General features: G+C 37.7%; 1 protein-coding gene across 1 annotated transcript in view; it reads right to left on the minus strand.

Annotated features, from left to right (window-relative positions):
• CLVS1 (clavesin 1) overlaps window positions 1-25480 on the minus strand; it is a 668120-nt gene that overhangs the window by 180879 nt on the left and 461761 nt on the right. The window contains exons 4-5 of the mRNA XM_044065477.1: window positions 22143-22253; window positions 875-1110 (exon numbers count right to left, since the gene is read on the minus strand). Coding sequence (XP_043921412.1) covers window positions 875-1110; window positions 22143-22253 — 347 coding nt within the window. The remainder of the gene's footprint in view (window positions 1-874; window positions 1111-22142; window positions 22254-25480) is intronic.

The following is a 25480-nucleotide window of genomic DNA, read 5'->3' on the forward strand; positions in this document are numbered from 1 at the left end:
TGTCCCACCCAACCTTACTTAACTACATAGCCCTACCAGGACCCTAACTCTAATCCAAAAAACTTCTACCCAGTCCCTGACCCTAACCATAGGGCTCTCATCCCTAACCCAAGTCTCTGATCGCTCCCTAAATGTAAGTCTCCACCCCCTCCTTAAACCTAAAGTCTCTGTTCACTCCATGACAATAAAACAGCACTCCTGCTCTGTAACCCTAAGCTCCCTTCCTGCTCCCTAAAACAAAAGTCCCCAATCATTCCTTAACCATAAAATTCCCCTTATTGTTCCCTAACCCTAAAGCCCACCCCAATCGCTATCTAAAACCCCAACTTGTAATCCCATCCACAGTCACTGAATTAACTTTGCCCAGACTTGAATACTGTGCTTGTGTGACTGCACCTTGTTCAAACTTGGTATTCAAATTCAACCATAAGCAGATAGCCATGTGACCTATAAGTCATCCAAGTCCCTGGATGTAAGGTACTAGGATTCAAGCACCTGGTGCTCATGCATCTGCAGTAGATATAGTTATTTATGTACTGTCATTTGTTAACTGGGTAAGGGAACTGTTTTGCTAACACTTTTCAGCCATAACCTGGGTAATATACAGCATTTTGTTATTTGCAAGCACTAATAAGGCAATAATATTACTGTCTCCAGATACACAGAACTGACCTGAGATGCATTATAAAAGGGCAAGTGAACATATAACTTTTGTCTGAAAATTAAGTAACTGACATACCATTTTATTCATGAGACAGTGTGAAATGGACTGACAGATTCAAAGGCAGCTAGAATTATAATCAGACAAGTGGATTCAGACAATTTATATAACTGGCATGACATTTTTACTGTAATAAAAACACTCATGACTGACCTTTTCATGTAATGTGGAGCATGTTGAATGACTGAGCTATCAAATGAATTCCCCAAATGCATCATGTTATAAGATGTATACATATTTTCTGATTCATCTGTGTAGTTAGGTCCCAGTAATGTCCGAGCCCATGTTCCCATGTCATATGGAGGAAGTGTGCCACCAAATTCTGAGGGCAGGCACTCAGGGTGTATTAGCTGATGAAGACTGTTCAGGTTGTTCCCATGAAGGAATATCTGCAAAAGAATAAAAAGTACTGTCACTGCTAACAATAAACTTATTTGGATATTAAGAATCATAAGCAGTGTTGTGAGACTACAATATAATACAGCATCTGTATTTTAACAAGTGGCTAGAAAACAAGACTTTTATGTCAGGCATCATTAAGCAAAGACATATTTATATATCATATGCTAATAGATAGCTAACACTATAGATTTATTTACTCATGAAAAACTATTTTATCTATTATTCCTTTGGATTTCCTAATTAGGCTAGAAACTCATTAGTACTGGCCATTTTATTTTTATTTATTTATTTATTTTATATTTGTTTGCTGGGATAGTCCGACTGGACCAGGTCCATTTACAGCGGAGGCCCGGGGAGAAAAGCTCCAGATTTACATAACAATCAGACAAAAAAATAAATCAGACAGAAATGCAAAACAGACAAAGAGAATATCAGCAATATATGAAGTAATAAAAACAATATGATTACCATGGTTACCAAGGGAAATTTCATGCTAGAGATAAAGAAATTAGAGTTGTGGTACTGTAGCATATATACAGTAAGTATACTAGGAAGGAAGGTATATGAATAAGCAAAATAAATGTTATGTAATACATGGACATAGCCAGGTGTTCATAAGATGTGATTTAAGTGAGTTTTTGAAAAGGGTGGTAGTGGATGCAGAAGTCAGAGAAGAGGGAAGGCTATTCCAGGTTCTAGATATGATGTGGGCAGGCTGAACCTCCCCAAAAGATACATGTGAGGAAAAAAATAGAAATACTCATCTAAACAGATTCCCATAGAGTCAGCATGAGAAAGTCATGAAGTCTTTCTGGTACCTCTATTTTCCAGTTTCTAGCTGTTTAAGGTAGGGTAGTGGGTTAATGGTCAAGTGTCAGTCAGCATTAACCTGGAGCAGACACTTCAGCATTCCCATCCCACTGAAACATGTAAGTTGCACAATCCTATAACATCTCCATTTGTTCTAGTATTTTTACACCTCCAAGCATGATAGTTATTCAGCAAAGAATATAGTATCCTACAACCCTGGATAACATTTAATGCTTCACAGGGCACTTGATCACTCACCCCTTGTATTACATACAGGTATTCTGAATATACTGTAGCTGTCCTCATTTCCATTAAAAACTATTACCCAGAGGCTAGTATCAATCAAATAAAATGCAAATATCAACATAGAGAAAAGTATATCATTTCCAGTATTGCAAGAGTGGGGCAAGACAAAAGTGGTTGTTTAACTGTTTGGGTCCAGCAGCTTGTAATGTCACCTGCTAACTTGCCTCCAACTTCAGAAATGCATTGCTATGATCCCTCTCATATTTTATGTAAAACTTCTAAACCATAAAAGTTAAAACTGTGAAACAGTCAATCTTTTAGAATTTTAACTATTTCATTAGTGTTGTTTTTACCTTCATTTCAGCTTTATGCTGTAAGATATGCTTACTCAGTAATACCATTAGCAAATGTTCTTATTGGCATTGGCTATATATCATTTTGAAGATATATTAATTTGCATAATGATGTGCTTTGATCTTTGCTGATTTTTACATGAGTCTGTTTTGAGGCTTAGTTTATAGAAGCAGCTGTGTGACTGAAGCACTGCACTGGGCTTGCCCATTTGTGTAAGGCAGCTCAAAAATTGGGTGAAACATAAATCACCTCACACTGTACTACCTAATACATTGCAACTCCAGGAAAATGATGAACCCATGACACAGAAGTGCAGCATTCAGAAGGCGGATGCCAGTCTTAACGTTATTTGCTTCCTCTTGCTATTCTGGAATAAGTAAAACATAGTGCAATGTAGCGGGTCTATATCAGATAGTCAAAGTTCTGTAACTCCAAACACCTAATGGTTGAACCATTACGTTCAAAGTTACAGAGCTTCGACTACATAACAAAATAAATAAAACTACAACGGACAAAAAATTTAATTGTTGTAAGCAGGGGGGCAAGCCCCCCTGCACCCCCCACACCGCTACTTAAATATACCAACTCCAAGATCGCACCACATTGAAGTGAATGGAAACCTCCACTTATGGAGCTTTCCATTCACATGCTTGAACTTTTACAAATTCGAACATATGGTCTCGACCATATGTGGTTCGGACTTGTAAAAGTTTGACTATGTGATAGGAACCTCAATGTATCCAGGCATGTATATACTCAATTAAGGCTCTATACTCAAGGCAACAATGAACCCCAGACCTGTGTAACTCTAGCTCTTCTTTTATTTACTCAGGCTTCCAGAAGAAAGTTTGGCAGTCCTAATCAATCCAGCTATGGCTGGAAGTGACTTTTCCTTGAGCAGAGCATAGGATCAACTCATTGAAAAGTCAACCATCAAAATAATATTTTTTCAGCCATTTTAATGGAGCAATATTTTAATTAAGGGACAGTGACTACTAATATTTTTACTTGATTAACTAACATATTGTGTGGAAAAAATGTTAATATGAATTTTGGATGTACGTTGACTATTCAGGGAACTAGATGAAATAAAGCGGCTGCTGCCAGGAACCTAGATTACATTAACAGTGGATTTTAGATTAACACTGTAATGTCCCATCAAACATGGGTGAAAACTGTATATAAATGACCAGCATGATTTTACTCATGAGGATGTACCCAATGTAGTAAATATCACCAGAACTAGATAAATCACAATTTACCAATAATCATAAAGTTACTTTTGTTATGAAAGGGTTATTTAATTTTTCAAGCCTATTTGTTTAATTACTTTCATGTAGCACAGGACTTCCACAAGTCATCATTTGTAAGCAATGATAGAAGTCAGCAAACATGGCTAAGAGATATGGTGTTCATCCCCTCGATTGTGGCAATGAATATGAAATACAGTGCTGCAGTGATGCTTATGCCAGTAACAGAGAAGATGCAAAAATGGATATAATTCATTCATTTAAAAGTTCTGGAGTAGCTGCAAGAGAGTGTATGATAAAGTATGAGTTTGCTGTGCCAATAAGCATTTATAATGGCTTTGGAATTTCAACAGTTTATCAATAATTACATAGTGGCAGCACAAATGAAAGACTGATCTATATGGTGAGTGCTGTTTCTTCCTCATGGTGATCAGGTTTAACCTATCATGATTAACTCCACTTGGTAATATTTTTTTCGACATTCTGTGATGTTTATGGCTATGGTATATACAACTAAGCACTGTAATATTTACAACCCTAACTTCAAAGAATAAAATGGCAGCATATTGCATTCTGTGATGAAATATGCTTATTCAGAATGTACACCACTTGTGGAGGAATTATGTGTTTTTTTTTCTCAGAACTAGTATGCACACTGAGACTTCCAAGATGGCCGCACACTGATCAATAGCTTAATTTCAGCTCTCCCATTGTAAACAAAGAAATTGAGAGATTGGATCTGGTAACTTTGCCAGATTTAGCAAATGTAGTTACTGGATAGTAAGTACACTACCCGAATGCTACCAAAGAAGAAACTTAGAGAGTCTGAGAGAAAACTAGTTAAAAAAGATGAAGAGAAAACATTGACTGGGAAGAATCATGCAGCTATTCAGCATAAAGGAGTTCCAGCTTAGGTGCAAGACATGGCTTCCAGTAATCTAGAGATAAGAATAAAATAAATGTGCCCATGTGAACTGATTAAAATAAATGATACATTGAAGGCTGGAAAATGAAAGAAGCTTTAAACAGATATTCAGATGAACTGATAAAACTGCAAAAATCAGAGGCTGAAATGAAGACAAGGCTCCCTGAGTACAAGGCTGCTCAAGAAGAACTGTTTCAAAAATAGTAGAGCTAGAGAACAGTATGCACAGGGAAAACCTGATGTTTTCTGTTGTACCAAAGAAACTGGAAGGAACAGACTGTATTAATTTTATGAAGGCACAAATAAGCAACAAGACTGATATTGCTCAGCAAGATTTGTTAATTGAAATGGCATATCATGTGCATTCTCCAAACCTGGTCATGCAAATGCAGCCAAAATCTGTATTAGAAAAGAAGAAATAATACCAGCAGTAAGAGTTGATACTGATAAAATTGTGGTAGAAGGACATAGTATTAAAAATTAAAAATTGGAGACAGTAGAGTGTTTGTGGAAAATGCTTATTCCCTGTACACCAGGCAGAAGAGAAGCAAATCTATCCCAGCAATAAGAGAATGTTGACAGGCAAGTGTGAGACTGAAGCTGTTGTATTCAGCTATCTTCAGAATATTTGTTCCAGGAGGATCAAAGTAATGTTTTGATGCAGAACAGACTACGGAGGAAATACAAAAGTTTGTACAACAAAACTTGAGCTATCAAATAGAAGGGGACTGTGCTTATAGGTTCATAGGTTTATAGGTGTTTACTAGGCTAATGACCACAAGGACCTTTTTAAGCCTAGCCATGCATCCCAAATCTCTGACAAGTTCTGATACCCTTGATAAGTGTAAGCATGGGGTCGGGAGATGAACCATTTATAGGTTACCTCTGTCTATTAGAGACAAAGGTGCCAAACCAGGGATGAATTTCCTGTTTCCCATCCAATTAACTAAGTTACACTTGAATTGGGTTAGGGAGTAACTCTGCTTCACATGGATGGGGAGCCTGTTCCATAGATGGGGTAGTCTCTGGGACACATACCTATCTCTCCAGCAGGTTCTATTGATGTCACAAGCAAGGTTTGAGTCTTTAAAATGGGTAATTATGATGATGTTTGTTTTGTGAATATGCAGGAGGTCCATCAGAGTGGGGTCTGACAATGCCCTGTATGCCAGGCATAGACCTCCCCTCAAAAGCCTGTGGTAGTCAGAATACAGGGATAGGGCCTTGAGGCAATCTGCTCAGGACATATTACTTATGCCCCCAAAAGTTTAACAAAGTGCACCTAAGCTTCCCATTCTTCTGATAATAAGGATCAGAGAGAGACTTTGTCAGGGGAAACATTTTCCAGTGATCCAAAGCAAAATACTGGAGAGACTGAAAAAAGCACATGAGTTGACTAAAAGAATCAGGAGATTCTTGGAAATGAACTAAAGTCTTGGGTTGGGAAATGGAGATCAACAGGGAGAAGACCAGCAATATTAAAATTAGTACATAAATATGAGATTATAAAGCATCAATCACATTTGTAAAATGTGGCTTTACAAGAAAAAGGGGAAGATTGGAATTATGTTGACTTTGTTAAACTTTTGGGGGACTGAAAAGCATATACCCCACTTCATGTCATTAATATTTGGAGGGATACTAAGGGAAAGAAAAGGACAGGAAAAGACGGAGAAAAGTAACTGTAAGTAAAACAATTTTTGTTCTTAACAGTATTTGCATAAAACATTTCATGATATAAATTGCATGTTGTATAGTAAAGCATTTCCAGTTGTTGCTGTAACTTTTAAAGATATTAAAGTAAGCAGTTGCCTTTTTTCTTTTTTAGTTTTAAGAAATGAAAGAGAAGAAAGGCTGGACCAAAGCATTTTAAGTTAATATGGTGTAATCTCTGGTTGTTGAGATTAGGTATGGGGTGTAAAAGTGTGCATGTTATAATATACATAGAGCTAATATGTTTTCTCTTACTTTTGCATAGGTGAATGCCTGAATTAAGACCCTTGGCTTAATCTAATAACATTTTTTGTGTAAACAACTAAATAAGAGAACAATGAATGTAATTAGAAGTTTTCATTTAGCAAATAAATGTTCAGTTTGAGAAGTCTGAAGGTGAGGGTAGATGTACATTTTATTCTTAGGTTTCCATGGAGACAAGCTACAATTCAAGCCAGACCACTTTTTAAGGGAATAAGTTAATGTTTTTTGAAAATATACAATCTGTTTCTCACATCTGGGAGGAAAATAAACAACAGACAGATATTAGTGTAAGTAAGAGCATAGTCTATAAAATGTGTCTTAGCATGGATAGTCTTAATTTTAGGTTAGGTTTTGCCTGTGTGTGCTGCTGTTAATTTGTGACAATCGCTCCTATCAGGGGGGTTAAACTTCATTATATGAAAACCTACATAGTTTTGTGTGTTTGTTTTAAGTGAAACAGCTATGGGGTGTTCTAGGGTGTGGGTTTTGTTGTTGTTGTTTGTTTGTTTAAGGGTTTTCATTAAAACAGAGTCTTGTAAAAGGTTCAACTGGAAATGTCAAGAAACAACTATATATAAGATCAACCTGCCAAACATTAATGAATGCATGTAACACAATGGCTGGAATAGACATTTAAAAAGCTGTCATATAATAGGTGGGAGTAATAACTTCTTATCAGATTGACTACACTAAACATTTTACTTTGGAACTTGAATGACCTCAAAGTGCAAACAGCAATGGTACAGGAGATGTACTTTAAAGAAATGATCATATGAAGTCGATAATTAAAGGGTTTTAGGATGGATATTCAGCAGAGTATCGGAGCAAAGGAAAAGGAAAGTACTTATACTAATTGCTAGAGGAGCTCCAACAGTGACAGAAGAGGAAAAAAGATAAAAATGGTAGATTTGTGCCAGTACGAGGCTACTGGCAAGGAAGGAGGATTATGCTGGCATGTATTTATATTCCACCTAAAACTGCTAATATAGAGCTTAAGAAAATTTAGGGAGAAATAATCAGCTTTCAGCAATGGACATTACGTATCAGTGGGAATGGAATTTCATTTGCAACAGTAAGGTTACTTCTGGGCAGCCTAGAAAGAAACATATAACAAAAGAGGGTTGATTTCTGAAGACATTTATGAAAATATTTGGTATGGAAGATGTGAATTCAGTAGTAGGAACTTGGAAAGAATCTGCATATTATTCCCCAAGGTACAATAACTGAGTTAGACTAGACAGAAATTATAGTTCACAAGCACGTGTGCATTTAATTGAAACTTCAACACACATCCAATAACTATTTCCGATCATGCACCAATAACAACTAAGTTAAAAATACAGTATAATGAAGTAAAAATGAGACAGTGGTGCTTCCCCCTACCTGTTAAAAAGAGCCAAACTGAAGAAATATGTAGTGGAAATTATTTGCACATTATTAAGGAAGACAGACATTTCTTCAGAAGTTATAACTAGGGATAGGGAAAAAATTACTTGAAGTTTAAGAATAAATTAGAAATAAAAGAAAAAGAGCTATTATTAAGAAGTAACAGGAATTATTTAAAGGGGATGACAAGGGTTAATGTATTACAGAATAAGGGGAATCTCACAGATTAATTTGCTTTATATTTAGAACCATTGGCAAAGGAAATAAGGAGCTCAGAAATTTAAGGATATAACTGGTATGGTAATCAAGAAAAGTCAGCTTTATTTGCAGACAATATTATTTTGTACCTGATGAGACCAGAAAAGGACATCTCAGTACTGTGGAACATTTTGAGGCAGTTCCATGTTTTCCAGGATATACAATTAATGAAGATAAAACAAAGGCTATTGCTGTAAACTATGTACCCATACATGAATTAGTCCAACAATGCCCATATTTATGGGGACACAATAAAATAAAGTATTTTGGAGTATTGATTAAAATGGATTTTGTTACGGCAGCTAAAAAATACAGGAAGAGACTAAACAAAAGATAAAAAACACTGAGAAACTGGAAGTTCTTGTTTATGGATATAGATAGCAAGGTACACGTTTTTATTCCCTTTAGTTTTATAAATAGATCAAGCATATTTTTATCAACCAGAAGAGAAGTTGTGGGCAGTAATTAACAAAGAGTTAAAGGATATTATCTGGGGGGAGGCAAGGCTCAAGTGGGATAAGTTGATCCTTTCAGCAGAACAAGGTGGATTTGGATTACCTGATTTGAAAGGATATTTTAGAGCTATACAGTTAAGGCTCATATACATAACACAAGCGGAACATTATAACTCATAGTGGAAAGGGATGATGATGAAGCAGGGGTAATTCAAGAAAAAAGGAGAGAGTGGGATTGTGGATGCATATCCTTAAAGAGAATAAAAACAGTCACATAGAATATTATATTCATAAAGTATCACAAAGTATTTTAAGATCTAAGCCAATACGACAATGGAGAAAGGAGATTTGTACCAATAGAGATGACTGCAATTAGGGGTACAGAGAATAGACAAGTGGGGGCTGGAATTTACTGGGGATACTGGCAAAGGAACCAAGGTATTGGGAGAAAATATCTACAGAGGGAAAGGTAATAGAATGAAAATAAATCAAGAAGATATTTGCACTGCAGGATAGAGACTGCCCTCCCTATCTGGGATTGATATCTGAGTGTAAGCAAAGAGAAAGGGATAGGGGAATCCTAAGTGCAAGACCTGCTTTGGTACAGTTTTTAATAGACTCTAGAACAGAAGCTGGTGCTAAAAAAGGATAGTTAGTAGGGCATATAAACACTGCAAGATAACTATAGAAATCAATCAGAGCAGGTTAATAAAGACTGGGAAGAAAACCTGGATAAGCAATTCACAAGAGAACATCAGGAGGATAAATATGGCTTACAAATATGCAACAAAGTCTAGAAGATTTAAGTTTTTTTTCTTGGAAGTGTTTGCATAGGTATGTTTATACCCCAAGCAGATTCTAATAAATTTTTCCTCAGGCAGATGGCAACTGTTGGAAGTGTGATGAGGTAGGAACAGGTAACTGAGAACGTATGTTCTGGGAATGTAATGAGTTAGTAGATTTTAAAAATCACATACAGAGTACTCTGTCAGAAATACTAAGTGAGCAAATGGCTGTAACTAAGGAAATAATTTTTTGAGCTATGATACAGAATCTGAATTGCCTAGACATAGTAAGATCTTGTTAAGTTTAATTCTGGTGGCTGCCAAAAAAAGAAATGACCAGGAAATGAAAATCAAAGTCTAAACCAACTGTTTTTTGAAGTATTGAATATTATATCAAAGATAAAAGCACTGGAATTGGGCTCTTTGGAAAAAGAAAGAAGCACATTTCATAGAAATAAAATTAAATTATGGGAAAAATACATGCAGAATAATGTTTTGGAGGAGGAGTAAGATCTAAGGGAAGGCAGGAATTGTTTAACGTATGTAATGTTGAATTGATGATATATACACAAAGGAATATACATGATGTATACTGTTTGCAACTTGGAATATTTTAATATGGTTTGTTTTCTTTTATATAAATGTATGTTTGCCTGTGTCTTAAGTGATAATTCAGTAAAGGTATTAAAAATCAAACAGTTGTAAAAAAGCTATACAATGCATCTCAGAGCATCTATAACCCCATGGCCTCTGTAAGGCATGTGACCACTGGTTTACTTTGACTATTCCAAAGTTATTAAATTGCTATCTTGGCCAGTTAAGGTATGTTAATAGTTGCAGGAAAAAAGCAAAGTTAAAGAGCAGGACTTAGACAGGATTTTGTTCAGGTCTTCATTGGATGAAAAGGCTGGAAAAAACTCTAAAACGGACCTCAGATAATCTAGAACCCCTATTTGCTTCTGGTAGACCAGCATCCCCCCAGATTCCTGGCACAATTAAGTTATTTCTTTCATGGTTATCAAAATGCAGTCTGGCCCAGTTAGGGTATGTTGAAAGAATGAATTAAGACTGAAAGACTGGGTAGATAAGAGGAAGGGCAGTGGGTAGCTGTTGGGGTGGGGCTATAATGCCATTTCACCTAAGTCTGGCTATTACACATGCAGGCCAGGAAGACCATAATCTCTATGACTCAGCCATTTCTTCTCCAACTCATGTAGACAAGTGTTTATTGATGTAATGTGCAAATATTATCACTTATTAGGGCCAAACTGGATAAAAACAAACCAAACCAAAGCAAACCAAAACAACAGACTACTTTTTTGTCATTACAAACATTTCTGTTTTGTGACTAGCACTACTGACTGTTTTGTACAGCCAGACAAGAACTGAGTGAATGAATGACTTTAAAAAGTTATGTAGAATTAATTCAACATTTGCTCAATAAATGTACAAAATTTCCTGTAGGGACTAGAATAAACATTTGCTTATCACTAAACTTTATTTTTTAAAAATTCCAACAATTTTCTAATACAGGACCAAGTCAAGTTTAAAATAGTCATGTCCTTATAAAAATAAATTCAGAAGCCACTCCAGTTCAGGTAATAACATTTTTAATCCCAAAATAAACTTGTGCCACTGAGTTATTCGTCAGGAATTACACAAACAAAACACAAACAAAACTGTTTTCCGGTTAACCTGTAAAAAAAAATATATATATATATATATATATATATATATATGTATATATATATATATATATATATTAATTCGGTCTATAAATTTATATTTTTTTTTTTGGGAGACGGTTATGGAGCTTAGTCTTGTCACTCGTCCTATGTTATGATTTAAGACCAACAGGTGGGGTAGTTTGTTTATATACTTTAATACACAGAAAGACATCAGGATGGAAATGAACTGATTAACTGACAGACCATTACATACATGCATGCTTACATCTCAACAGTTCTTTACAAAATGGCAGTCTGGCTTGCACTTGCTCAGTTTTTATACATATGTGCAAGCCCATGGAAAGGATCTTAAAGGTATATATACATACTAATCTACATCCACCCTCTTTAGTGAATTGCCCACAATAAAATGACATCTGAAAAAGACATGCAATTATACAGACACTAAGAAATAAACACAATGTTCATGTCCATGTTGCTGTGTATCTGGAAATACTAGTGATATAGCAGTTAGGACCGGGTTTAGTAACAGGGACAGACATTGGTGAACAATTTGTTTCAGGAGTTTTGGGAATCTTCTCAGGAACAGGGATATTTGTTGGAATGTCCTCTGGAGTTGAAACACTGAATAACTCACTCTGAGATCTAGAGTGTTTTTCATAGACTAGATGCTGCAATACAGACTTGGACACTGGTACTAAATGTTTCCGATTCTGCCTAAATTCTACTCCTTGCGATTCCACAATGCACGATCACCGCTCTGGACATACACTTTTCACAACTCCAATCCGATCAAAACCTTTGGATGTCTGCATCCTGACTATCTCCCCTTCTTGTAATGGATTGAGCAGTTTGCTGGACTTATCATAATAGAACTTCTGGGACAAATGCCTTTTCATGAGTTGAGCTCTCACTGCTTTGTTGTCTTAGCACACAGAATCAACAGATTGCTACTGATTGGTAGTGTGGTTCTGGTTTGTCTCGACAAAAGCTTTTGTGCAGGTGAACCAAGATGTTTATCATAAGGAACATTTCCGAGACTTAGGAGATTCAGAAAAACATCACTATTGACTCATTTTGACTTGTCTAATAACTGTTTCGCACTTTGAATTGCATGTTCTGCCAAACCATTTGACTGTGGGTACTCAGGGCTACCCATAACATGAATAAAGTTTCACTCTTCAGCAAATCTCTTGAACTGCTGGCTTGTAAACTGTGTACCATTGTCAGAAATAACTTTGTGTGGAATACCATTGACTACAAAATGATGCTTCAACTTAGTAATGACAGTACTGGACCCTAGATTAGGAAGTAGGGGTATCTCAAACCAATTTAAATAAGAGTCTACTAACTTCAGGTAATGTTGACCATTCCATTTGAAAATGTCTGTAGTTACTGTCGACCAAGGCAGTTCAGGAATCTAGTTTAACTGAAGTGTTTTTTTCTGTTGATGTGGCTTCGTACTATTCCATACATAACAAGATGAAAGTACTCTCTTGATATCCTTTGACATAGAAGGCCCAAATACTCATTCTCTCACCCTTCTTTTGGTAGAATCAGTTCCTGGGTGGCCACATTGCAAACAGGTAATGTACTCTTGTTGCAAGGATTTTGGAACAATCACTTTTGGACCTTCCATGATGATACCATTGCCTGACAAAATCTCATCTCTGTAAGGAAAATAAGGTTGCACTTCTACTTGTAAACAAGACTGCTTTGGAGGCCATCCTAGACTGATAAGTGGTTGAGCTTCTGAAGTATTGGATCTGAGGCTGTGTGACTTCTAAGCTCATAAGATGTGTGGAAGAAAAAATTCTCACTTCCATGACTACAAAATCAAGTTTCTCAAGTTCATGCTGATATGTGATATTTCTGGGTGATCTGGATAATGTATCAGCAAGATAGACAAGATAAAGAAGTTTGCCTTTTGTGTAGACAAGACTGAAATTATACTTTTGCAATTTCAACATCATGCGTTGCAATCTGGCATGAGCTGTATGCATAGGCTTTCTCAAAATAGCAACTAGAAGTTGGTGATCTGTTTCGATTTGAATTGGGCGTCCATAAATATAATCATGGAACTTCAAACATGCAAACATAATTGCCAAGAGCTCTTTCTCTATCTGCACATACTGCATCTTGGTCTGGGTTAGAGTTCTGGATGCACAGGCTACTAGTCTACCCCCTTGAAGAATGACTGCACCAAGACCAAACTTTGAAGCATCACAAAAAAAGAGTAACTGGTTTGTGAACATCATAGTATCTGTGAGTTGGTGGACTGGCAATTCTCTGTTTCAGGACATCAAATGCTCTTTGGTGTTGTTCTAACTAGGACCAGGATACATCTTTGCTTGTCAATTCTCTAAGCGGTGCTGAAAGTTGGCTCAAGTCTGGAATGAACTTGCCTAGATAGTTACCCATGCCAAGAAAATGTTGTAAGGATTGAACATTGTCTGGAGCTGGCAACTCAAGAATTGCTGTTTGCCTGGAAGGATCTGGTTGTAAGCCTGAAATGGTAAACAAATGACCAACATAATAACTTCTCGTAGCCTGAATTTGCATTTCTGAGGATTCAGCTTAAGATCCATTTCACATGCTCTTTCCAGAACTTTCTTGAGGTTTTTGTCATACTCAGCTTCACCATTACTTCCTACTAGAATATCATCTACTATAATAGCACACGGATAACCAGAAAAAATTTGCTCCATGGCACGCTGGAAGACTTCACTGGCAGAATTTATCCCAAATGCCATTCTCACAAATCTGTACCTGCTAAAAGCAGTACTGAAAGTGGTTAGCAATGAGGATTTTCAGTCAAGCGCAATTTGCCAAAATGAGCTCTTTGCATCTAAATCAGAAAAAATAGTCGCATTTGTCATAAGAGCAGTGAGTTCTTTGATTGTATGTATTGGATGATGAAATCTTTTCAGTGCTTTGTTAAAATCTCTTGGATCAATACATATTCTGATTCTGATATCATCTGAGCTTTTATTATGAGCTACCACCATGGAAGATACCCATTCAGTTGATTCATCAGCTGGAGAAATCACACCTTGCTGCACCATTTATCTAGCTCGATACTGACTCTGTTCTGCATAGCAACTGGAACTTTCTGGGCTGGTCTGACAACTGGGCTGACTTCAAGGTCTAACTTCATGGAGTACACAACAGCGAGTTTGCCTAGTTTGTCTTTGAAAAGATTTTTTTTATTTTATTTATTTTACATTTGTTAACCGGGAGAGTCCGACTGGATACATGTCCATTTTCAGCGGAGGCCCGGGGAGAAAAGCTCCAAGTACATAACAGACATATGAACATTGTTAATGCAAAAAAAGGAAGATAGTTGAGTTCTAAATACAATATAAAGATACATCACATCTTGGGAAAAAAAAACAGCAGCAGCATATAAAAAAACATAGGTCAGTTACAAAGGCGAGGCGCCTTGTTAAAAAGCGGTTAAGGATAGTGAGGTAAGAGAAGGGTAAATGATAGTGGTTAATCAGGTTTGGAACAGGGACATTGCCAGAGAGTATTGAGATGGGGTTTAAGCTTTTTTGAATTGTAGGAGTGAGGGTTCTGAGGTGAGCATGGTCGGTAGGGAGTTCCACATTTTACCTACAAAGTTTGAGAATAGAGAATCCCCAGCAGAATTATTGGCTTTGGTAGTTTGAGCTAAGATCTTATTGGAGGAGCGTAAAGATTGCAGGTTAATATAGGGGTGAATGATGTTTTTCAGAGCTGGTGTTTTCTCTGGGTGATACAGTATCTGGTGAGCCGTTTGAGTTGGTTGAAATGGAGTTGGCTGGAAAACTCTAACCACCCTAGTTGCTTCAAGTTAGTGCAGTGGTGCGTTCTAAAGGTGGAATTTGTGGCAAATCTAGCTATGTGATTGTAACAAGAAGCAAGTTTGTTAAGGGTTGTCTTGTTTAGGTTTGTAAAGATGTAGGTGGCATAGAAAAGAGTTGATAGTAGGTGTGTGCTGGCAATTGTAATTTTAGCGTGAGGAGTGAGAAAGTGTTTTACTTTATAGAGAGAGCCAAGCTTTTTATTGACGGTTTTGATGGTAAGATTGAAATGGGTGTCAAATTTAAGGGAGTTATCAATGGTAACACCTAATAGCTTTGTGTGAGCTTCTGGTGATATAGTGATTCCACTGGAGGATGTAATAGAGAAGGTGGGGGGAAGAGTCTTGTTAGTGGGTGAGAAAGTAAGTAGTTTTGTTTTGTTGGGGTTGAGAACTAGTTGTCGACTTGAGAACCATTTTTCTATTAGGTTGAAGGTGTCTTGGGTTGAAGCAGTGAGGTCTGCCAGGATGGAGGCAGTGCTGATGATAGTCAAATCATCTGCATATTGAATGCATGTGGCATGGGGGGGTGATTGTGGGCAGGTCATTAACAAAGATGGTGAAGAGAAGAGGGCCAAGAATAGATCATTGGGGAACTCCAAGTGTAACAGGTAGGCATGTAGATAATTTGTCCTGCCATAGAACAGCCTGTTGCCTATTGGACAGGTAGGATTGGAACCATTTCAGCGTGGAATTGCTGAGTGATAGTTTTTTTAATGTATGGAGGAGTTGAATGTGGTTCACCATATCAAAGGCCTTGGAGAGGTCTAAGAAAAGAGCAGATGATAGTTTATTATTGTTTCTGAAGTTATTGATGGTATTAGAAAAGGATAGTAGGGCTGATGTGGTACTGTGATTTTGCCTGAAGCCATGTTGGGAGTTAGCTAGAATTTTATTTTTGGTGAGGTGTTCCATCAGTTGTTTGTGGACACACTTTTCCATAATTTTGGCCAGGGGTGAGAGTATAGCTATAGGTCTGTAGTTGGTTAGCTCTAGTGAGCTACCACCTTTATGGAGAGGAATAATGTGGGACATTTTCCATATGGAGGGGATGAAGGCTTCTGACAAGGTACGGTTTATGATTATGGAGACAGGATAGTAAATGGCCTCAGCTGCTTTTTGCAGAAACTCAGCTGGGAGAAGGTCAGCTGCTAGCTTAGTGGGTTTTAGTTTTTTAAGAAGAGATGTTATAAAGGATATGGGTACTGGATCGAAGGTAAATAGATGATCTGATGTAGTTGTAGTATTCTGCTGGCATGGGTAGTGGAGTGGGCTGGTTGTTTGTTTGAATTGTGTGGCCAGGGATTGTATAGTTTCTGTGAATAAACTATTGAATGTGTTAGCAATGTTTACAGGGCACTGTTGTTTGCAAGTTGTTGGAGTGGGGGTGGTTGCCTGGCCTGGGTGCAGGAGCTTGTTTAAGCCTGCCCAGAATTTTTGTGGATTATTAAGGTGTTTGTGTTGGAGGTGGAGGAAGAAGTTTTTTATCATTTAAGATCATTCTTTTAGTTTCATTTCTAAGTTGCGGAAGGTTTGGTGGGAGTGTGGGTCTTTAGAGGTACGCCATGTGACCCACATCTTGTTTCTAGATAGGATTTTGGATTTTGTTTCCTTAGAGAGCCATGGTGCGGTTTTGGTTTTAGTTCTAATGGACCGTATTGGAGCATGGGAATCTAGAATCTTGAGGAAGGTGGTGTTGAAGTAGATAACTGCCTCTTCAAGAGGAAGAGACTTGAGTATTGTCCAGTTGTGGGCTTTAAGTTCAGTTTGAAAAATGGAGGCATTGAATTTATTATTGTTCCTGATTTTTTATGGTTGTAAGAAGGGGTGATTTTCTTGAATTTGATAACATAGGTGAGTAAGTGATCACTCATGTCCTCTGGGTGAGTACCTGCTGAGTACTGGTCAGGATCTTTATTAGTAAGGATCCAGTCCAGGATGCTGTCTTTGTTTTGGGGTTTACCTAGTCTGGTAGGAGTGGATATGAGCTGAGAAAAGCCATGTAGATTTATGCTGCTAGATGGGGAGCTAGATGAGAAGGAATTCCAATCGATGTTGAAGTCACCTAACACTATGGATTCCTGGGGTGAGTTTGAGTTAACCAGTGGAGAAAGTCCTCTAAGGTTTTGTTATTATTGTTGCCTGGGGATGTAAATACATGCTATATTTATGCTTTTATGTTTGTTTGGTTGAAGTTTTACAAGTAGAATTTCGGCATTGTTTGTTAGGAGGGGTTGTGGAGAGGCAAGGGAGATTTGTAATGTATTTTTGTAGAGTATGGCTACACCGCCACCTTTACAAGTTATTCGGTTTGCTCTTAGTATATCATACCCTGGTGGGATTATCTGTGTGTCTTTCGTACTTGGTTTAAGCCAGGTTTCTGTGAGACATAGTAGGTCTGGGGAACAAGTAGCTAAAAGGGCATGTAGGTTGTGAATCTTATTGTTTACACTTCTGATGTTTAGATGACAGGACAGAAGAGAGTTAAAGGGTCTAGAGTTTAGATTGAGAAGTGGAGGGGAGGATAGGGTGGAATTACAATTGAGTGGAGGGGAAGGGCCAGGGTTGGGGTGGATATCACCATCTGTGGCTAGTCTGTGATTCAGAGTGGTAATGAATTTGAGGGCTTTGAGTAGAAGTTTGTAGTAATGTTTATCATTTGGCCTAATATTGGTAGGTTTGATAATTACATAGCGTTCGAGTTCTAACAAGGTGGGCGAGTAGGGAGTTGAGTCATGGCCTCTGTTGTTAATTATGGGCGAGGGGTTGGTTTGGTAGCCTGGGTGGTGGAACCCTATGCAAGACCAGGTTTCATATAGGGTAGCTAGGTAAGGGACAAGTAGGAGGGGAAAAAGAGTTAGTATGATAAGCTTCCTGGGTGGTGTCATATTCCGTTTGATCTTAGAGGGCGGTAGTGAGGTACAGGAAGTTAGTGGACAGTAGGGGGAGTGGTTTGAGGTTATAAAAGTACGAGTACTGGGGGCGGGTGGGAATAGGGGGCAGGGCGGAGAGCGGAGCGAGCACGAGCGAAGCGAGTGCTAGCGGAGCGGGGTTTACACTAAGCCACTAAAGCCCAGGTTTCAAGATGTAACTCCTGAATAATTAAGTTGCAGGTGAGTAATCTCATCTAAACAAACACCAGGTTCAATGCCTATGCTTTGGGAGCTTGTTTTTACAATTTTATAGCAGTTTGCCTTAGTTTTAGAGTGTGTTCTGTAATTTAAGTGGAGTATATGCAAACAAGCTTGGATTTTTTGTTTGGGTAAGCCTAGGGAGATTTGTGCTAGTGCTGAGGACCCTTAAATAATACTTTACTTTAAAGTCTATACTAAAATGACCAGATAATGACCTGTTTTGTTTTACAGGTTGTGGGCAAAAGTAGAGTAGTCGCTCGAAAAGGGCGAAGTTCTTTTCTGCCTTACGCTGTGCAGGGGAAGACCTGGGAGGGATAGAGAGAGAGCTTGATTTCAGAGGCAGTCAGAAGCAGCTGTGTAGCTTAAACAACATTAGACTACCCAAGGAAACCCCTAAACTATGTTAGTAAAATCTTCACATATCTTTACATATAGCATAAATCATTATAACACATTAGCATTTTACTGCAACAGTGCCTTATGACTGAGAGTCAAAGAATGTTGAATGTTGAATATCCTGCTTCTCAAAAAATATACAGAAGGCTCTCAATTTTCACTCTAATGAACAGCTCTGCAAAGAGCTTGTCATACTAAAGTCTGGTTACCAAACACATTTAGCTATGGAGACACAACTTAGCTTTAAAGAAACAAGTAGCTACAATATTCATGCCATTCAATACTGCATTATGTAGCTATGTAGCAAAAATGAGTTACATCAGTTACTATTAAATCACACAATTCAACTTAAAGACATTTAACAGTCTATTAGGAACAATGAATAACAGCTTAATACATACCTCAGGAGGTAGAGGCCGGTAACAAGGTCCTACAGCACTAGGAATTTGAAATTAAAGGCACCAGACAAGGGTTATTTCAAACCTTTGTAACAGGGATAGAATGGGGGTGGGGGGTTTACACTAAGCCACTAGAGCCCAGGTTTCAAGATGTAACTCCTGAATAATTAAGTTGCAGGTGAGTAATCTCATCTAAACAAACACCAGGTTCAATGCCTATGCTTTGGGAGCTTGTTTTTACAATTGTATAGCAGTTTGCCTTAGTTTTAGAGTGTGTTCTGTAGTTTAAGTGGAGTATATGCAAACAAGCTTGGATTTTTTGTTTGGGTAAGCCTAGGGAGATTTGTGCTAGTGCTGAGGACCTAATACCAGCATAGGTAGAGAAAATATACTGGGCACAATTAGAACAGTGATCTTTTATACTTACATGGTGGACTTCCTTATTAAATGAAAGCAGTCCCATTTTCAAACTGTCTCTGAGGCCTAATAATGACTGTACTTGCCTTTTGACTAAGTAAAATTGTAAGTCATAGCTGTTCCCAGCAGAGCAACATGAGAGCACTACTGGACTTTCAGTCTGAATTTCTTTACCACCATAAGCAACAAGCTTTGCACACTTTTCCAAATCAAGCTTCTCACCAGCACATACTCTAGCAAATGTTTCTGCTGGCATAATATTGCATTTTGAAGCTGCGTCAACTTTAAGCTCTATGGGTCTTCCTTTATCCCAACAGTACATAATACTTCATTCCTTGCCCATAAATTTATTGCATTGACTGTTTCATTAAGCACAGACACACCATCATCATAAATAGTAGGGTCACAACTTTCTAATTGATCAACTTGTCTCCTTGAATGTTCTCTTTTAATAAAATAATGTGCTTCTTTTGATTTAAAAAATCTTTGAAAATGACTCCACTTTTTACATCTGTGGCATTGCTAACCAAAAGCAAAACACTTTTCTCTTTTAGATATACGATTGCCAACACAATTATGACAGTTGACTATGAGGGTAGGTGAGGGAACATGCTTTGAGTTTGCTGACTCACCCTTGTGCTTTACTGAGAGTGTGAGTGGTCTGGAATTTGCTAGAAAGCTACTGGGTTTACCAAGGTGTTGCTGCAGGTCCTGCAACACTTCCATGTGCTTGGGCCTGTTTCTTTTAACCATGTGCTGCATACTGTCAACATTAGCACTAGAAGATACTGGAAGCATGCACTTCTAATTTGTAAGGATATTTGTGTGCTTTTCTGTGAGTTCATATATCTGACAAATCTCTATGGTCTTATTCAAAGTTAAATGACTGTCTCAAAGCAAAATCTTTCTCACAGCATCATTTTTAATACCACACACAACTCTATCTTTTATCAACTCATCCCTTAAATCACCAAATCTGCAAGTTTTAGCTTTGTTTCTCAAGTCAGTAACACATGCTGCAAAAGTTTCACCAGGCTTTTGATCTATTGTGTAAAATAAGTGCCTTTCCATTGTAATATTCATTAGGGGTTACACATTTCTCTAAATTTACATTTTAAGCACTCGGGGTCTTCCCTTGATTCAAACAGTACCACTACATGGTGGTTTCCCCCTCCTCTACAAACACAGCAGGTGCATACACAAATGAATGGTCTCTTTCTATGGCCTCTGAACCAGCTAATTTAAGCAGAATAAATGCCTTTGTACATGCATCTTTATTAGAAAATGCAGCTTGTATGAAAATATTGTACTCTTACTCAAACACTCCAATTCTCTGCAATAGGGTTGGGAGGGTGACCTAATGGTTAAAGTGTTTGCCTTGCAAGCAAAAGGTGCAGGGTTTGAGTCTCACAAGGGATAAATGGCTAGGCTTAAAATGGCTCGCAAGGGCAGTTAGCTTAGTGCTAATCTATGAACCTATGAACCTATTATCAAATACAAGTGGACCAGGTTTTTGAAATCCTTCAGCCATGCCAACAAAGTATGCTTACACACACTGCAAATATAGCCCTTGTAATTATATGCAAACATGCACACATACAAGTTACTTGTAATAACATTCTAATGCACAATAAACTCTTCAAAATACTGTACTTTGTGAAATATACTTTGAAATGGATGTTTTGAATAGCTTTAATTAATGAGAAAAAGTAGCACAGAATTAAAAAAATGTGGCCATTCTCCTTATTTTATACATTTTATGCAATTTACACATTGTTTCAAACATTTTCATAACTATTTCTAATATTTTTCTCAATATGTCGCAGTTTTGGACATTTCGTTTAACTAGAAATTCGTTTTCAGCATTTTGAGTGCTTAATTTTATATTCTTTGAGTAAAAAATCATTTAACCCAGTTTTAGTACCTGGAATTCATTTCTGACCTGTTTTGTGAGTTGCACGTGCAGTAGGGATGATCCATTATTCTATATTCCTCCAACATTAACCGAATGCCTCTTGGTCTCGATTCTGTATCCCACTTCTGACACCATGTCACTCATCCTATATTATGATTCAAGCCGAACAGGTGGGGTAGTTCATTTATATGCTTTATTACATAGAAATACATCAGGAAGTATAGCAGCAACATAAAATATAAACAAACTGATTGACAGACCATTACATACATGTATGCTTACATCTCAACAGCTTTCTACAAAATGGCAGTCTGGCTCGCACGTGCAAGCCCATGGAAAGTTTCTTGAAGGTATACATACATACTGATCTACAGTCTAATTTTGCAATTTTCCCAAAATATGATCTAGTTAAGTGACTTGCTCAAGGTCAGGCAGCAGTAGGCAAATGAAAGTTGAGGGAATCAAACCTTTAATGATACAAAGCAACTCATTATCAGCTTTAATTCTCATGATAGCTGCCAGAAAAGATTCAAACCCTGCTGCCTCCCACCTCTCATAAAGAGTATTAGTCCTCTCCACCACTACTAGACAAAATCAGGCCTCAAAGAATTTGAGCCTGTAGCTTTGTGCAGATATTCTTCCAAGCAGTGCATTAACAAGGTGAGAACACATTGTACCCTAACAACTGTTATCATCATAAAGAGCATGAGAGGTGGTTGCTAATACTAGCTGAGAAAACTATGTTTGTATTTATATTAATTGCTAATTGCTTCATACATACCCTCTTCCTGGTTTTGTCTTTAAGAAAAGGCTTGATCATGGTGTAAAGAGCATGAATGTACCAGGGCTGGTTGACAAAGTGGACGCCTCCAAAGCGAGCAGGGAAACTGTCCTATGGAATTAAGACAATAAGTAAAGCATTTATTCATCACAACACTGCACGATTTAGAAAACAAGTATCTGGTAATGCATTTTAACACACTGTTAGGATTGCTGAGCACCTTGAAAAGCCATGCACAAATGCTGCAGAAAAGTTCTTCATCCCTAGCTGTGTACAGGTTGTGGCTATACTCCTTAAAGGAGTCTTTATTTAATTTATAAATAAGACTGTATTCCAGAATTCTGTAAAAATAAATAAAAGCATGAATGTGCTACTTAATTATACCTGCCACTTTTCTACAATGAACAAGTGCCTTATCAGTCACACAATTAAGTTTTATCAGATTTCCTTGAACACATACCCAATTCAATGTACTTGAGACAGGAAGTGCTTTAAGCACTTTACGTGACTACCTTTTTCCCTGTTTTGTGTGACTATCAGCAACTACTCCCTTTAGCTTACAAATCAGCTACCTTTAGGTACATGTCTGTGTCAGGTTATTACACTGTATATGAAAAGAGCAATAAAAAGAAAATATAGAAAGGTGGTACAGCTTACCATTGTCTGTTAAACTCATTGCTTCACTAAAGACAACAATTCAGCAGCACCATGCTTGTATGCAGGTGGTCTCTGATTGGTTCCAGCACTTGCATTTGTTAGGGAGGATCTCCTCTTGCCTCTATTTCCTGGCTGTCCACTAGATTTTTTTTTAATTTATAGACTTGTCTGTTGCTGATGTTACATCCCTCACTACTGTCCAATAAAAACAAGCAAAAAAATCTGGACAGTTGAGAGGTTCATAGGTTCATAGGTGTTTACTAGGCTAACAACCATAAGGGCCTTTTTAAGCCTAGCCATGCATCCCAAATCTATGACAAGTTCTTCTACCCTTGATAAGTGTAAGCATGAGCCTGGGAGATGAAGCATTTACAGGTAACCTGTGTCCATTAGAGACATAGGTGCCAAACCAGAGGTGAATTTCTGGTTTCCCATCCAATTGTCCAAGTTGCACTTGAATTAATTGGGTTAGGGAGGAACTCTGCTTCACATGGATGGGGAGCCTGTTCCATAGATGGGGTAGTCTCAGGGATACATACCTATCTCTCCAGAAGGTCATATTTATATCACAGGCAAGGTTTAAGTCTTTAGAACAGGTAAATCTGGTGCTGTTTGTTTTGTGGATATGCAGGATGTACATCAGAGTGGAATCGGACAATGCCCTGTATGCCAGACATAGATCTCACCTCAAAAGCCTGGAGGAGACAGAATACAGGGATAGGGTCTTGAGGCAGTCTGCATAGCACATATTACTTACGACTTGCATTCTTTTAGTGAGGAACCTCTGTGGACTCAAAGATAGGTCTGATGAATGCCAAATACAGTGGAACAATGACTTTCTTGGACTTAGATGCCATACCTTTGTTTATAAGTTGCACAACATAGAATGATTTTCTCACCACTGTAGATGAATACATGATGGTCAAAGGCTAGATTACTATGTGTGTCCCTAAGTACCTGACTACTGGATCGACTCTAAGGGGTGTGTTGTCAATATGATAGTTACCAGGGATGGATGACTTCTTAAAGCATACTATTACTCATTTTTTTGCATTTAGTTTTAGTCCATGGCTCTGACACCAGTTGTTTGTCTGTGTCAGCCCCTCCTGTAGAACATTTGTGTCAGTGTGAGATTCAATGACAGCTCCTAATTTGCAATCATCTGCAAATTTAGTCAGCCAGAGACCACTGACATTGGCCTTGACTTCTGAGAAGAAAATGCCAAAAAGGAGCAGTCCAAGGACTGGTCCCTGAGGGACTCAACTTGTGACTGCCCTCTTTGTATAGGTGGACTCCCCAATTCTAACTTCCTGGGTCCTGTCTGTGAGTCAGTTGGCTATTCACCGGGTGACATACAGGTTTGTATCTAACCTCTTGAGTTTTGTCAACAATGCCCAAGTGCGGTAAATAATCACCCCTGCCACAGCTCGAACCCAGGCCCTTGTCAACTACAGCATAGTGCATTAGCCCACTAAATCACACTCTGTATATGCTTACATTACCAAACTCACCAGTTTAGCTCTGATATACCATAGACACCTACTTACAACCCAACGTATCAAAACTGTTAACTTCATCTGACATACTTCCCCCACTGCAAATCAACATCTTATTTAGGAGAAATATGTATAAGTTTTACCTTTGATGTAATGATAACTCAATATGGGTATATTCTGGACCAGTACTGCATAGCTCAAACAGAGAAAAACATCATATATCTCACACAATGGAAACCGAGTATAATGCAAAATGCCTAACTATGACAGTCAAGATGTATGACCTATGTACAAAATAGCATATATCACTTACCCTTTCAAAAATAATAGAATATGCAGTTAAAAACACACCCGAGATTGCTATTGTACACTTAGGGATTTTAGTACAGCTTAATGTTGAATTATACCATATCAGTTCAGTTTCTTCAAACCCTGAAGCTGGAGATGCACATACAGAAACATTTTATCTAGGGAACTGCATAGCATTTTTATTTCTAATGCAATACTACCTCAGTGAAGATATATTCTGCACTGGTGATTTGCTCATCTGTGTAATGAAATATGTTAGACTGTGACATAGAAATGTCCAGACACACCTACATTTGGCACCTGTGTAAAGGCCTATATGTCAGTTATTCTTTGCCAGTTCATAATAACATGTACAGGAATTATGCATTAAAGAATTGGGTAAAAATGCACTTAACATTAAATTTTACCCTGAAAAATTTGAATGCATCTCAATGCTGAATTTAACCCCACCTTAGAGTTTGAGGAGCCATGGCAAGTCACAACTGTAAACAAATCCTCTGTGTGTGTGTGTGTGTGCGTGTACACACACACACACACACACACACACACACACACACACACACACACACACATATGATTTTCATGTTTGGTGTTAATGACAGCTTATTAAAGATATAGCCTGGACTGGAGCTGTACACTTACTTTGGGCAGAAATCATATACCCACCCCAATGCAAAACAAGTATAATGCAAAATGTCAGATGCAACAGTGGAGGGCCAATAAATCCTTACATTTGGAACTTATGTATAATAACCCTTATGCCAAATTGCCTTTGATGCAATTTATACAAAATAATATAAAAACAATTATCTACAAAATTCACATAATACTTCTCTCATACTTTGGGTTTTTAGTGCACCTCAGTTCTGAATATAA

Source organism: Protopterus annectens, chromosome 3.part0 (assembly GCF_019279795.1).
Source record: "Protopterus annectens isolate FY-2018-M chromosome 3.part0, PAN1.0, whole genome shotgun sequence".
NCBI classification, from domain to species: Eukaryota; Metazoa; Chordata; order Ceratodontiformes; family Protopteridae; genus Protopterus; species Protopterus annectens.